At 41.3% G+C, this 15,023-nt stretch overlaps 1 protein-coding gene across 1 annotated transcript in view; it reads left to right on the forward strand.

Annotated features, from left to right (window-relative positions):
- Positions 1–15,023, forward strand: part of SCD5 (stearoyl-CoA desaturase 5) — an 85,709-nt gene that overhangs the window by 41,099 nt on the left and 29,587 nt on the right. Inside the window, exons 2-3 of the mRNA XM_020988410.2 lie at positions 2,186–2,316; positions 11,602–11,807. Coding sequence (XP_020844069.1) covers positions 2,186–2,316; positions 11,602–11,807 — 337 coding nt within the window. The remainder of the gene's footprint in view (positions 1–2,185; positions 2,317–11,601; positions 11,808–15,023) is intronic.

Genomic DNA, 15,023 nt, shown 5'->3' on the forward strand with positions numbered 1-15,023 from the left:
TCAATGATCACAACTGTCTGTGGGAAGGTACTCACAGATGAGTACTCCAACACTCTGTCATACTGCCTCAAGGAAACCATAAACCCAGGCTCTGGTACTCTTCATTTTCACTACAATTTCATTCAAATTACTTGTTTCATTTATTTATCTCCAATACAATAATACAATAAGGACAAATGCTGTGATCCATATTACATTACAGATGGGAAAATCGAAGTCTATAATTGTGCTAGAAAAATAGTAGGGCCTAGCTGTGTGACCCTGGGCAAGTCACTTAAGCCCAATTGCTTACCAAAAAGCAAAAAAAAAAAAAAAGAAAGAAAAGAAAAGAAAAAAGAAAAATAGTAGGGCCTCACATTAGGTTCAGGCATCTCTAAAGAGTTTGGAGTTTCCCACAATCCAGGCCATTATAACACCATTGGACTCCCTCTAGGTACCCTGGTCTGTTGCTACAACATTAGATGAACTCGAGGATGGACCAGAAATAGGAGTTATGCCAGTAAGCATAGACCCAAGCAGGCTCTGCGATATTTGGAAGTCAACAAAATAAGGATGGTAAATAAACAAAATAAGGATAGCAAAGGTATTCTGGGATAAATGACATTCCAGATGTTTGTAGATCTTGTTACATTTTTGATGTATTTATTTCATAATTCAAATGCAAGAGGACAGAGAGAGAGAGAGAGAGAGAGAGAGAGAGAGAGAGAGAGAGAGAGAGGATTCTTGTTCTAATTACTGGTACCTTCCTAGCTTAAAAAAAGAGAATTATTGATTCATAATAGTTCCCAAAAGCAGATCTGGAGTATCTTAGATATGATATGAGTCAGCAGTTTCTGCAATTTGTAAGTTAGTTTAGCCTATCTGAAGCATCTGCCTCAGGTCCCTCCTTTTTCCAGTGTTGTTCAAAGCGAAGTTTGAAAGGAAAACCTTCCCCCAATGAGTGAAGCCAAACAGAAAAGATTATACTCAAAGAGAGGCAAGAGGGAAGAGCTGGGAAACAATAGAGCTGACCACGTGGGGGTGGGAGCCAGAAACAGAGACTACCTAATTCCATATTCATCTTCTATCCCCACCCCACCCCCACCCCCCAAAAATGTGTTTTGTGGGTATAGTGTTGGAAGCTTTCAGAAATGAGGAACATGGAGGTGAAGATAACTTATACTACCCAAAGTGGTGTTGTGGAGGGTGGGTGGATAGGATATAGAGATGGACCTTCTTGTGTTGACTGGATCCACCAGCTAGATATGAAGTCCTCTGGTCACAATGAAGTTTCCTGCCCAGGCTCTTCTCTATTGTCTCATTCACATTGGCAACCCGAGTCAGTTCAATGAGCACCAATAGGATAATTTGAACAGACAAAGCAAAGATAAAACCACCCGTCAGAGAGCCTTGTGGCTGGATGCAGGGATCTGAGCCAATTGTTGAAAAGCTGGTTCACCTTTAGAAACACTTGAAGGTGCTTCATTACAGGTCAGGGAATCCCTGTTCATGTTACAGGAGTAATCATTTTGCACCTATGGTCTCCATCCCCATACCCAACCTGTGGGAATCCCTACTCTACTTGACAGGCCAAACCTTTGTCTAGCCCAGCCAAGGTCTCACTTATCCTTGCTTTCAAATGCTCATTGGTAATGTAGGTCAAAGCATAGAGCATCTATAGCCTGTGAATATCAGGATTGTTGTCATTTCTATTGCTGTTCGGATTTACTCATAGATAGAGTCTGACTGTTTAAAGCCAATTTTATTTTTTTTTGCAAGCTAAGCAACCTAGTTTGCTTTGCTATTCTGACATATGCTGTCTGAAAAACACCTATTTATGAGTGTTAAAAGGCAGGAGAGGATCCAAAGGGAACTGATTTTTATGACTGTGTCTTAAACTCATGCTAAGTTGAACATGACTGTTATAGCCTCAACTGGGGAGAAAGAAAAGCATGAGAAGACGTTTGGAGTATGAAGGTCAGAGTTTCCCAGAGAAAGTTCTTTCTGTCCCCCCAGTACAGGTTTTAGAAAGCCGCAAATCAATAGAAGGCTACGGTTTCTCCAGTTATTGATCCTTCATCAAAAGAGAGTATCCTCTTTTCTCCTGGACAATTGCATGAATCCTTTCTCAGTGGATTTGAAAAAAAGGAAATTTTAAAACATTCTTCATGATTTATGAGTATTTCCCCTTTGTTGTGTTTTGCAGCATACCTCTGTTTCCTCCTGACAGCTCTGGGGGTGACGGCTGGTGCGCATCGTCTGTGGAGCCACAGATCCTACAAAGCCAAGCTGCCTTTAAGGATTTTCTTGGCCGCTGCCAACTCCATGGCTTTCCAGGTGGGGATTGGACTGTTGCACTCCCTGCCCCCTCCCCTACTCTCATACAACAAGTTGCCAAGTTTTGTGGATTCTGCCTTCACAACATAGCCTCACCATGACTTATTTGTACATGCACAATTGCTTGCATGCTGTCTCTCCCATTAGACTGTGAGTTCCTTAAAGGCAAGGACTGATTGTCTTTTGTCTTTTGTGTATCTCCAGTGCTTAACATAGTGTCTGGCTCATCGTAGGTGCTTAATAAATGTTTATTGACTGACTAGTTACTCAAACTTCTCCCTAACCTCCATTCCTTTATATGTGATAAGTCACCATGTTCTAGACATGTCCTTCTTTACCTCACTTGTCTCCTTGCTTCCAGTATCACCCTTCTCTAAGCCATCCTTGCCTCAGTTGATAAAATAAATTTCCCAAAGCACAGTTCCACCCGTGTCACTCTATTGCTCACAAACCTTCAATGGCTCCCAATCGCCCACAGGCTAAAAAAATCTTTAGCCTAACTTTTAAGGTCCTCCACAATTTGGCTCCCACTTACATTTCCAGCCTTATTCCCTCCAGAGACGCCATAGTCCAGACTAGCCATTCCTTGCCCTCAATAATCCATCTCTTGCCTTTGTGATTTGAGCGAAGCCCTCCCCTATACCTGGAATACACTCCATCTCTCAGAATCTTTATTTTCTTTCAGGCTATCTAAAGGCAGCTGGGTGGCACAGAGGTGTGTAGTCAGGAGAAGACCTGGATTCAAATTTGGCCTCAGACATTTACTACCTGTGTGATCCTGGGCAAGTTGCTTCACCTCTGTCTGGCTCAGTTTCCCCATATGTAAAATGGGGATAATAACAGCACTTGCTTCCAAGAGTTGTTGCGAGAATCAAATGAGATAATATGTGTAAAGTTCTTAGCACAGTTCCTAGCACATAGTAGGCGATATATAAATGTTAGTTGTTATTATTATTTTCATGAAGCTTTCTCCAGTTGTCAGTGTGATGCTTCCCTCAGTTTTCTTCCTACTATACTTATTTGTGCATATGTCATATGCCTGGTAGGGTTCAAGTTACCTAACGGTAGGAATTATTTTGCTTTTGTCTATGCATCTCTAGCGCCTGTCACACAACAGGGACTTAGGGGAAGAAGCAAATCTGAAAAAGATTTTGAAGGAAAAAATCTCTAGGACTTGATGGCTTGTTGCATGTCAGGGGATGGAGGAGAGGGAAAAGGAAAAAAAAAATCATTCCAAAGCTTCCAGTCCAAGTAACTAGTGAGTCAGTCAATAAACATTTATTAAGCACCTACTATGTGCTGGGCACTGTGCTAAGTACCAGGATACAAAGAAAGGCAAAAGTCCCTGTCCTCAAGGAGCTTATAGTCTAATGGAGGAGACAATGTGCAAACTGTACAAACAAGCTATAGATGGGATAAATTAGGGGTAACCAATAGAGGGAATTACTAGTATTAAGGGGATTGGGAAAGGCAACGGAATAGGGAAAATTGCGGCAGCAGAGGGTTGCTGACCAGCTTCATTCTGCTGAAAATTTCTCAAATCCCTCTCCAGTTTTATGTGAATGATCATCTTAACAGTTGCTTCCTACATGTAATCTCGCCTCATTCCTTAGAGAAATCTGGCATCTCAGCCATTCTGGAACTTTTTCTTTTTATCATTGCCTTATCTTTTATGATTTTAAAGGTGAGCTCAAAGAAACTATTAAAATAAGATTCCTGATAAATGCACCATCATCATCAATATGGCATAATAATATTTATATTATTATACTTTGATATTTATGTAATAGTTCTATGTTAAATTTATAACATGCCATTATTACATTATGTTAATTGTTTTGATTAATAATTAATAACATTAATATATCTGCATAATATTTATATAATTTAAGATTTGCAAAGCATCTTATATAAATTATCTCATTGAATCCTCAGAGTAACCCAATGAGGTTGGTGTGTTTATTATTCCCATTTTATAGATGAAGAAACTGAGGCTGAAAGAGGTTAATTGACTTGCCCAGGATGATAAAAAGAGTGGTTAAAGCAGGATTTGAATTCAGGTTTTCCTGACTCCAATTCCAACACCAAGATCAGATAGCTTCTTCAAACATATACTTCAGTGGGGGCATTGGTTGATCAGGGCTTATACTGTAATATATAATATCAATATCTGACTTGAGCTACCCCAGAGAGCAATCCAGCAATTTTCTATTTGCTCATGTAATGACCTGGACTTTTATTGATATTTCCCTAGTTGAGGAGGGTGCCATAAGAACATACTTAGAAATTCTGTCCACTGTCCTAATAGCCTGAGAATCTGATATTTTGTCAATCTGACCCTTGTCAGAACCAGGGCATTCTCAGAATATTGACTTGCCTACCAATGAGAAATCTCTGACTTGGGCATCTTAAATTTTCTTAACCAACACTGCCCAAAACACTTGTGCTTAACAATCTTCCATTCGAAGATGACTGGAAGATCTCAAATAAAACTGAATATGCCCTCATGGTAACCATGAACCACATAAACTGTATCATCAACACTCTACTGATATTAGGCAACAAGTAGTTACTTGTTCTCTTGAGGGTAGAGTTTTCCAAAAGGCTTAAAATGCTGTCAGGCCCTTGTTTGGGGACTTTCTGGGCCATTCTTACAGATTGTCAGTGCCAGGTGTTATCTGGAGGGAAATCAGGGCGAAACCAAAATAAACAATTGAATAAAACACAGAATGTTCTTGTGATTGGTAAAATATTGGCATATGAACTGGAGAAGATTAGGACAGGCGTCTGGGACCGAAATAAAACATGTTCTAAGTGAAGCAGGCAGTTAGAAATAATTGAGCCAGCAACGTGGTCTGTTTTGTGATCTATTGGGTAGGAGCTCCTTTCCTAGACAGGATACCATTGACTCATAGCATGTATATATGAAACCCTATCATTAAAACCTGTGCCCTCAAGAGGACATGCTGGGGCAAGTTTCTGTCTTTCCATTGGCTAGAAAGAAAGGTATCAAGAGTACAAAGAAGATTCCCATCAGCTTTGTCCCAAGGCCACCTGGCAGGCTTTCCCTTTTGGAAATTCAGGTGCCCTTAAAAGACAATTTAAGGGACAGAAAAATTTTTGGACACTGCAATGTCTTTTCTGAGGCAGTCATCCATTCCTAGGCAAGTTATTGGAAAACCAATAAGGATAAAACCACATGTTGAAAGGTAAAGACAAGATAGCAGAGTATAAGTGGGGACCCAGCTGAACTCTCTTAATAAACTTGCAGACACCCAGAACTAGGCATGAAAACAGCAGCATGAAAAAGGCTGAAGCTTGGCAAAGTGCCTCCTTACTCCATGGTAAGCAGAGCCCAACTTTAATTTGAAGTTAAAAGTCAAGGAATAGGCTGGAAAAATGAGCAAACAACAACAGTTAAAAAAAAAAAAGAACCTGACCACAAAAAGCCACTGTGGTGGCAAGGAAAACCAAGACATCAACTTAGACGAAGACAACAACATGAAAAGAGGTACCACCAAAATCTCAAAGAAAAATACTAATTTTTAAGACCCAAACCTGACAAGAATTCCTGGAAGAGTATAAGAAAGAGTTATACTGGGAAAAACTGGGAAAAGAAATTACAGTGATGCAAGAAAATTATGAAAAGAGAATTCACAGCTTGGTAAAAGAGGAACAAAAAAATACTGAAGAAAATAACACCTTAAAAAAACAGAATTGGCCAAATAGAAAAAGAGGTAAAAAGCTCATGAAAAAAAATAATTCCTTAAAAATTAAAATTAGGCAAGTAGAAGCTAATGACTCCATGAGACTTTAAGAAACAATAAAAAGGCAAAAGAATGAACATAGAAGAAAATGTGAAATGTCTCATTGGAAAAACAACTGGAAAACAGATGGAGGAGAGGTAATTTAAGATTTATTGGACTATTTGAAATCCATGATAAAAAAAAGAGTCTAGGCATTGTATTTCAAGAAATTATAAAGGAAAACTGCCCCAATATCTTAGATCCAGAGGTAAAATAGTGCTATTACCTCACTAGACCTTCCTGATCAAGGTCAAAATCATGCATAGGAATTCTTTCATCCTTGGCAAAAACATTTGTGAGTAGGTTAAAGTTAGCTGTGGTGGCACTAGAGAAGAGAAAAATTTGACCGTCAGTACATTTGTACCATGAATGGAGGGGGAGAATCATCCCCCAGTGAATTTAGGCTCCATCCCTCAAGGGGTGCACTAGAATGAAAAGGTAGGTCCTTGGAGGATGCCAGCGTGACAACGTCTTAGGGTCACATTCTGGGTCTGGTCAATGGAATGGAGTTTTGACATATAGCAATGGGCAGGGGGCTCTTTCCATGTCTACAACTTGAGGCAAAACCCTATTCACCCCATCCTAGCTCTGTTTATGGCAAAACAGAAGAGGAACCTCCTAAGTTGACTCTTGGCAAACTGAGCCCTGACCTTCAAGTAAAACTGAATATGCCTTTGTGGTGACCATAAACCAGCTTTACAGATAGTTTTTTTCAATGTAATAAGCCTGCAATCTTGTCCCCAGCTCTTTCTTAGCCTCTGGACACAATACTGGTGTGATAATTATCAATTAAAGCCAGAAAGACATTTCCCAGGTTATGAGCCATATTTTCCATTTTAATGAAAAAATTTGACCTGCCCTAAATTCTCCGGTTTCTTTTAGGCTTTGGGACTACTAATTTTTTTTTTCTGGCTAATTTTGAAGATCCTACCTCTCCTACCTTCCCATTTATAAATGGCATATATTATATTTATACTTTTTATTCATACTATAATGAATAACATAATATTCCTATTATATGTATAATACTCATACTATTTAGTCATATTTTAATGAATAGTATCATATTCATATTCTGTGTATAACATTCATATTGTTATATTAATATAATATGTTCCTATTATAGCATAATATTCATACTATTTGTACCATACCATTATACTAAGTATAATAATTTGTACTCTTGAAATTCTACCTTATCAAAACTCCCACAGAAACTGAGAGATTTTGCTGAGGATCAAAGAGGTCTTGGGCTAGCTAGACTTACCTTCCAAAGACAATAGGAAATCCTGGGGCTGGATTGTTTGGAAGTGTTCTGAGAATCCATAAGGCTTTATTAAGTGCCTACTATGTGTCAGGCACTGTGCTAAGCACTGGGGATACAAAAAGAGGCAAAAGATAGTCATGGTCTGAGGAAGATTTTCATCCAAGATTTGGGCACCACCAGAAGGGATACAGTGAGGCAGGTACCACTGAGGCATAAATAGATTAGTGTGAGGGTAGGAGAGCAAGAGGAGAAAAAAGCAATGTATGGTAGGAATGGACTAGAAACCATGGCTGTGGCAGTCTTTAAGAGAATGACAGTCAGAAGCTCCTTCTCCACTGATTTTCCAGACGACAGCCATCAAGATGGGGGACCCAAGGCCCTAACACATTTCTTTGGCAACTCGCTTCAGAGTGATTGGGAAGCAAGTAGATGGTGAGAGAAAGACGTAATCCTGGCTGTGAAACTCATCACAGACTTCTGTAGCTTATTGGAAGTTCATTTCTATTTTCTGTTGCCTTTTTTCCTAGTTGGCTTGGAGTCAGAAAGACTCAAGTGCAAATCTGGCCTCAGACATTTATGATCCCAGGTGAATCACTTAATCTTTCTCAGTCTCAGTTTCCCTGTCTGCTAAATGATGAGCCTTTCATCACCATCTCAGCTGCCCTTCTATAGACCTTCTACATGGAGCACCTCAGAGGACTAGAAACATTTGCATCCCTCTTTTCCTAATTGAAGTAAAAACAGCAAAATGTACAAAGGTAGAAAAGAAGCTGGTCTTACCAACCTTGCCCCTTTCTACCTTTTCAGGCTTCTTATATTTTATCCCCCTTCATGCACTCTACAAATGATCTAGCAATGCCATCCTTCTTCTTGTTCCTCACATGACACACTTCATCTCCCTGCCTTTCACAGGCAAAGGAACAGTCTCTCTCTCCATTCCATGCCTAGAACATATTCCTTCCTCATTTCTACTTCTTAGAATTCCTGATTTCCTTTAAAGCTCAGCTCTTCTTTATGAGAAGTCCTTGGTCTCCCTCACTCTAGCTGATAATGCCACCTCTGCCAAAGTAGGCTGTCCATTAGCAATCACCGAGGGGTCTTTCTCTTAAGTCATTGCAGAGTCCTCCTTAACTGGCTGATCTTTCACCTGGAACATGGTCATCTACCTGAGAGGCAGTATAGTTTCAGAAAGGGCTAGGGAATGGTCAATATGATGTTTGCTGTCTGACAACTCCAGGAGAAATGAAGCAGAACAGAAGTCTGTATACAATTTTCATTGACGTGACCAAGGTCAGCCATGAGGGCTTGTGGAAGATTATAGCCAAATTTGGTTGCCCAGAGAAGTTCACCAGTATTGTATATCAGTTCCATGATGGCATGGTCAGCTAGGTGGCGCAGTGGACAGAGGACCTGGACCTGGAATCAGGAAGACTCATCTTCATGAGTTCAAATCTGGCCTCAGACACTTACCAGCTGTATGCCCTTGGACAAGTCACTTAACCCTGTTTGCCTCAGTTTCTTCATCTGAAAAATAAACTGAAGAAGGAAATGGCAAGCCACTCCTATACCTTTGTCAGGAAAACCCCAGATGGAGTCACAACTGAAAAGAATAAACAGCTTCCATGACAGCATGTTTGCACTGGTTCTGGATAATGGACAATGCTCTTGAACTTTCCCAGTCAACAGTGAAATAAAACAGGGCTGCATGCTTGCTCCCATGCTTCTTAGCATGAGGTTTTCAGAGATGGTGGATGCCTTCAACAAGGATGACAGCATCAAGGTCAGCTACCAGACTAATGGTAAATTATTTAACTTGAAAAGGCTACAAGCCAAGACTAAAGTGGAAGCATAGTTGGTGCACAACTTTTTGTTTGCAGATGATTGTGCACTCAGTGCAGCCTCTGAGGCTGAATTGCAACAGAATTTGGATTGATTCTGTGCCATTTGTGCTAATTTTGGCCTGATGATTAACACCAAGAAAATAGATTCTCCATCAACTAGCACCACATCATCCATACTTGGAAACATAGGTTACAGCCAATGGATAAATCTTGAACGCTGTGAATAGGTTTACTTATGTTGGCAGTATACGTTCCAGAGATGTATGACAAGATTGGCTTATGCATTGCCAGAACTAGCTCAGTGTTTGAGAGGCTCAAAAGAAAGTGTGGGAGAAAAGAGGTTTTAAGCTGCCTACCAGACTGAAGGTCTACAGAACCGTTGTGCTGACCGCATATGCCTGTGAAACCTGAACAATCTACCAGCACCATGCCAGGAAACTGAATCACTTCCATTTGAATTGTCTTAGGATGATTCTGAAGATCACCTGGCAAGATGAGGTACCAGACACTGAGGTCCTTTCAGGAGCTGAACTGACAAGCATTCACACTCTATTGCGAGAGCGCAACTCTGATGGGCTGGTCATGTCGTTCAAATGCCAAATGTATGTTTGCCTAAAAGACTATTTTATGGAGAACTCACACAAGGCAAGTGCTCACACAGAGGTCAGAAGAAGCAATATAAGGACATTCTCAAGGTCTTTCTGAAGAACTTTGTCATCAATTGTGAGACATGGGAGACACTGGCAAAAAAACCACCTAGCGTGGAGTGCCCCCCCTTAAAGAAGATGCTCTGCTCTATGAACAAAGCAGAAGCAGTAGCTCAAAAGAAATGTGAGATGTGCAAATTTAAGCCATCTCCACTCCAAATATTTATATGGACTATTTATGCCCAACCTGTGGTAGAGCCTTCTGAGCTTGTATTGGTCTGATCGGTCACAGTTGGACACACTGTGCATTGACTCCAATATAGTGATGTTGTTTTGGTCCTCTTCGAGTACAAAGGACAACAATCCACCCAACTTGCACTAATGTATCTCTTTTGTGCATAGTTTACATATACGTGCTGTTTATCTGTACAGAATCCAAGATCCCCTTCCCTTTCTGGGGCTATCTTTAGCCCCAAGTATAGTGCCTGGAATACAGTAGGTGTTCGGTAAATGTTTATTGATCAATTTTGATCAGAGGTATGAAAGATGCCTTATAAATGAGCAGTTTACTTCTTTTTCAATAGTAGAATCAAACCAATAGATATTGGATAATGACAAGTTTCTATGAGAAAATTATTGAGAAAGTTCCAGGCAAGGGGTGGTGTCTCATGCCTTCATTCACCACTGTTGGAGAGGTGGATGTCTTGAGTGTGGGAGTTCTGAGCTGCAGTGAAAGCCATTTGCTTAGTTGGGAGCCAGCTTGGTGACCTCCCAGGAGCAGAGAGCCACTAAACTGCCTAAGGTGGGGTGAACAAGCCCACAGCAGAAAAATGGAGCTGGTTAAAGCCATTGGGATAGGGCCCCTGAGCCGCTGTGGTGCTTCTAGCCTGGTATTAATTAAATACTAGGTATTAATTATGATGTAAGAGATTATTGCTATTATTATTTTCCTTGTTAACTATGTCTACCTTTTCTCTTATAAAATCCACTGGTTCTTAATCCAACTTACCTTTCCTAAAAGTTCTAGGTGGAATTAAGGTGAAGCGACTGTAGCTTTATACCAGGGTGGACCATGTAGAAGGCACAGACAGCAGCTTTCCTCAGAGGAAGAGGGGCTTCCTCCCTTGATGATCCTGCCCATGACAGCGTGGTTGTCTGCTTTCTCTACCCAGCTTGCTCCCTCGCAAGGGGCACCACCCTTCCCATTAGGGGACACACTTTCAGAAGGGCAGAACCGCAGGGTTTCCCAGGTTTTCTGCATGTTGCTCCTCAACCGCACCCAGAGGTTTTAACAATCTTCTCTTAAAAAAAAAAACAGTATGCATAACACACTTTTAAATTTAATCTACATTATCAACATTTTCTCAAGTCTAGAAAACCAACAGCTAAAAAATTAAGCTTTGGTTTATGTTTGCTGATTTCGGAGATGTAAATGCTCTCATTGAAAATTTAACTTTGATTCTTTCCTGCTGGTTAGAGTTGGCTCACACATCCTGCCCCTCCCTCAGGTGAGTATGTCCCTTGCCCTTGCCTCAGCTGAAAAGACTGCTAGTTATGGCTCCGGGTTTCCATGAAAACTCACAAAAATACGCTAAGGCTGGGGTGAGTGGTAGGGAATGAGGGGAAATAAGGAGAATGAGATCGAGGATGAAGCAAAGAACGTGGGAGAAGGAGACCTGGGGATTTCTCTCTCTTTCTTCAATGTGCCCTCTCTCCCTCTGCAGAATGACATCTTTGAGTGGTCGCGGGATCATCGAGTACATCACAAATACTCAGAGACGGATGCTGACCCCCACAATGCCCAGCGGGGCTTTTTCTTTTCCCATATTGGGTGGTTATTTGTTCGGAAACACCGCGACGTCATCGAGAAAGGGAGGAGGCTAGATCTCACCGACCTCCTGGCTGACCCAGTTGTCCGACTCCAAAGGAAGTAAGTGAACTGATGTCATGAGGGCTAGGACAGCAGAGCCCTGGGCAGTAACTCCCTGGAGGAGTCCCTTTTTGTAAAATAAGGCGCATTTTCAAATTCTGTGTAAGGAGGTGATAATTTTTTATTTCACATTAAGAAATTTCTTCCAATTAGGAATTTGCTCTGTTTCCATTTTAAATTATAATTAATTTCCCTTAGGATTAATCTCATTTTCCACCTACTTGAATTTGCACAACTCATTTGTGCTAGGTAGAATTCACAGTCTTCTCTCCTTCTATCTGCTGCCCACTTGTCTCATTCCCCAGAGTCTGCTTGCTGTCCTCATCATGACTCTTATCTCTTTATCTCTCTCCATTCTTCTAGTCCATTTGGGGTTACCTGAGCCAGGGTTGGCTGGGACCAACTAGAATAGAGTATTACATTTTTAGTGTCAACATTAAAACTTTGGAAAAGGCCAAAGATACAAATGAGGGCTTCGTTTATTGTTTTGTTGATTGTCCAGACCAGGGGTCAATCAAACTATGGCCCTGTGGCCAAATCCTGCTGCCCCTGGTTTTTGTACTCATGGAGGAGCTAAGAATGGTTTGTAAATAAAGTGGATTCCTCTGGTTTACATTTGAGAAAGTGATGGAAAAAAAATGTTAATGGTTCAGATTAATCTTAAAAGTAGGTCTTGGTTTTCAAGGAGCTGGTTGTTAAATATTTACCAGCACGCCTCTGGTCACCTCTGACTCTTGTTCTCCCTTTCCCCTCCCCTCCATCTAATAAGTTACTAAGTGCTATTGATTCTTTTTCTGATTGTTTTGTTTTTTAATTCAATTTTATTTTATTTTCAAGTGAGCATCCTTTTCCTGTCCCCTTCCTCCACTGAGAAAGCAATTCAAGCAAAACAAATTCCCTTGTTTCAACCAATTCCTCTTGATCCTGCTTCCCTTCTCTCCTTCTCACTCAGGTTGCCATCACCGACATCCAGATTCTTGTCACTTCTCCCCCCAAATTATTGTAAAAGCCTTTTAACTGGTCTCCCTGCCTCCAGTGTCTCCTCTTTGTAGAAAATGTGTCTGTCCCAATGGAGTATGCTTTTATTCAAAAAATGTCATTGGTTATCTTATTGCCCAATAAGATAAAGTCCATGTTTCCTAGCCTGGTTCTCCACAATCTGTCCCTAACCCACATTTCCAGCCTTCTTTTATGCTACTTGCATTCACAAATGCTGTTCTAATCAAAATGAGCTGGTAACTTCTCTAGTCTTGTCTGCTACTCTGCTGAATCTGAATATTTGAGCTAGTCAGTGGCCATGCTTGGGGGCTGACAAGGGTGATGGACTCCTTCCTCATCTCTGCCTTAGAAGCCTTTCAAGGTCCAGCTCAGAGGCCACCTCTTCCATGACACCTTCCCTGACACTCCTTAGCCGCACAAAACATCGCTCCTTTTTTTTGGTCTTCCCTCAAATTTTATTAGAGAATTTTGCCAGTATCTCTGCTCCAAGTCAATGTAAACCGGTTTTACTAGTAATACCCCAGTTTTCAAGATGTATGTATACTAAGGCTTAACTTCCCTGAGACCATACATTGCTCCCTTCCCCGGGTGCTCAGCTTGCTGTGACACATAGTTAAGTTTCCTGGGTCTCTCTTCCTCGTTCCGGATTCATTATCTCAGAAAACACCCTGATTTCCAAGGTCCTTACTATCCCACTGCTTTGCCTCACCCTGATGGGGCAGTCTCCTATTAGAGCTCATCTGCTCTTTGTCTCAGATTCTATAGAGCTTTGAGTCCTGAGTGGCTTGAAGGCCTTGGGTCATCGAATATCCGAGTCACGTGGTTGCCTGTGGCATGGGGGGGGATGGGCCCCTACCTCATTTGTTTTCCATTAGCATCCATTCTTCTCCCATGACTGTCTTTCTCTCTCTTCAGGACCTGCTCCTTCTCCTTTTGGCCTGGGTCTCCTTTGTGTTGAAGTGATTTGTGTAAGGTTCAGCTCAGCTCTCCCCTCATTCTTTAAGTTCAATATTGTCATTTTTCATTTCTTTTTCTTCCTCACACACAGTTAGTGTCTTGCACAGAGAAGCCCTAGTTTGATGTTTGTTGAACTTCAAGAAGCATGCAACTAGTAATAGTTACATAACCCCAAGCTGAAAGAGCAGCAAACATGAGCACGTTATTCTTATGGTCAGCAATGCTTTTGGACAGTCAGACTCCAGATTAATTGTGGCTTCTCGGATCATACTCATTTTGAAGCTCCTTCTATTTCAGTCATATGAATTAAGCCAGGTAGCATCATCCTCTGGGCTTATTTGAGTCTTTTTAAAAAAAGGTTTATTTTAAATATCTTTTCTCTCTAGGAAATATGGTAGGCTGATTTAATAGATATATGCTGAAGACCCACATATCCCTAGGTTATGTCTAAGTGTAGCTAAAGGATCACGGAGGCTACTTCAGAGACTCCTCTGAATAGAGCTCAGGGAACTTTTTTCACCAATTCCCTGAGAGCCAAGGTGGACTGAGGTTTCTAAGGATCATCCAATAGTTGTTTTCATGGGTACAGCTTTTAGAACTGGAAAGGATCCCAGAGATCATCCAATTATCTCATTTTACTACTGAGGAAACCGATGCCCAGAGGAGTGATTATAGAGGAAGGATCACAGGACTTGAGATGAAAAGGAGCTGGGGCCATTTTGTCCAAACCACTCATTTTAGATGAGGAAACTGAGGCCCAGGGAGATGAAATTGCCCAGAGTCACACAGATAGTAAGCCCAAAAGGCAGGATTTGAACCCAGGTTCTTGGACTCCAGAGTCAGCACTGTTTTGGTTGTTCTCCTAATTAAGTAAATAGGACTAGAATCCTGGGGTCCCATTTCCGACTCAAGTACTCTATTCGTTAAGCCAAACTTTTTGTAAAGGGCTTGATTGTAAGCTCCTTGAGGGCAGATTCTGTCTTTTGCCTTTCTTTGTATCCTCAGCCCTTAGCAGAGTGCCTGGCATATACTAGGGACTTAATAAATGCTTGTCTGCTGACTAGCTGAGAGTGAAGGAAGGCAAGGAAGCCTGGAGACACAGATGAGGAGGAAGAGAGTTCCAGGCATGATGGGGAGGCAGCCCATGGAAATGTATGGAGTCTGGAGATGGAGGGTCTCGTGTCACTGGATGGAAAAGCAGATGGAGATGAGGAGGGTGTAAGAAGATCAGAAACAAAGGGACCGTGTTCTGAAGGGCCA

This window comes from Phascolarctos cinereus, unplaced genomic scaffold (genome assembly GCF_003287225.1).
Source record: "Phascolarctos cinereus isolate Bilbo 61053 unplaced genomic scaffold, phaCin_HiC Scaffold_9;HRSCAF=440, whole genome shotgun sequence".
Classification (NCBI taxonomy): Eukaryota; Metazoa; Chordata; class Mammalia; order Diprotodontia; family Phascolarctidae; genus Phascolarctos; species Phascolarctos cinereus.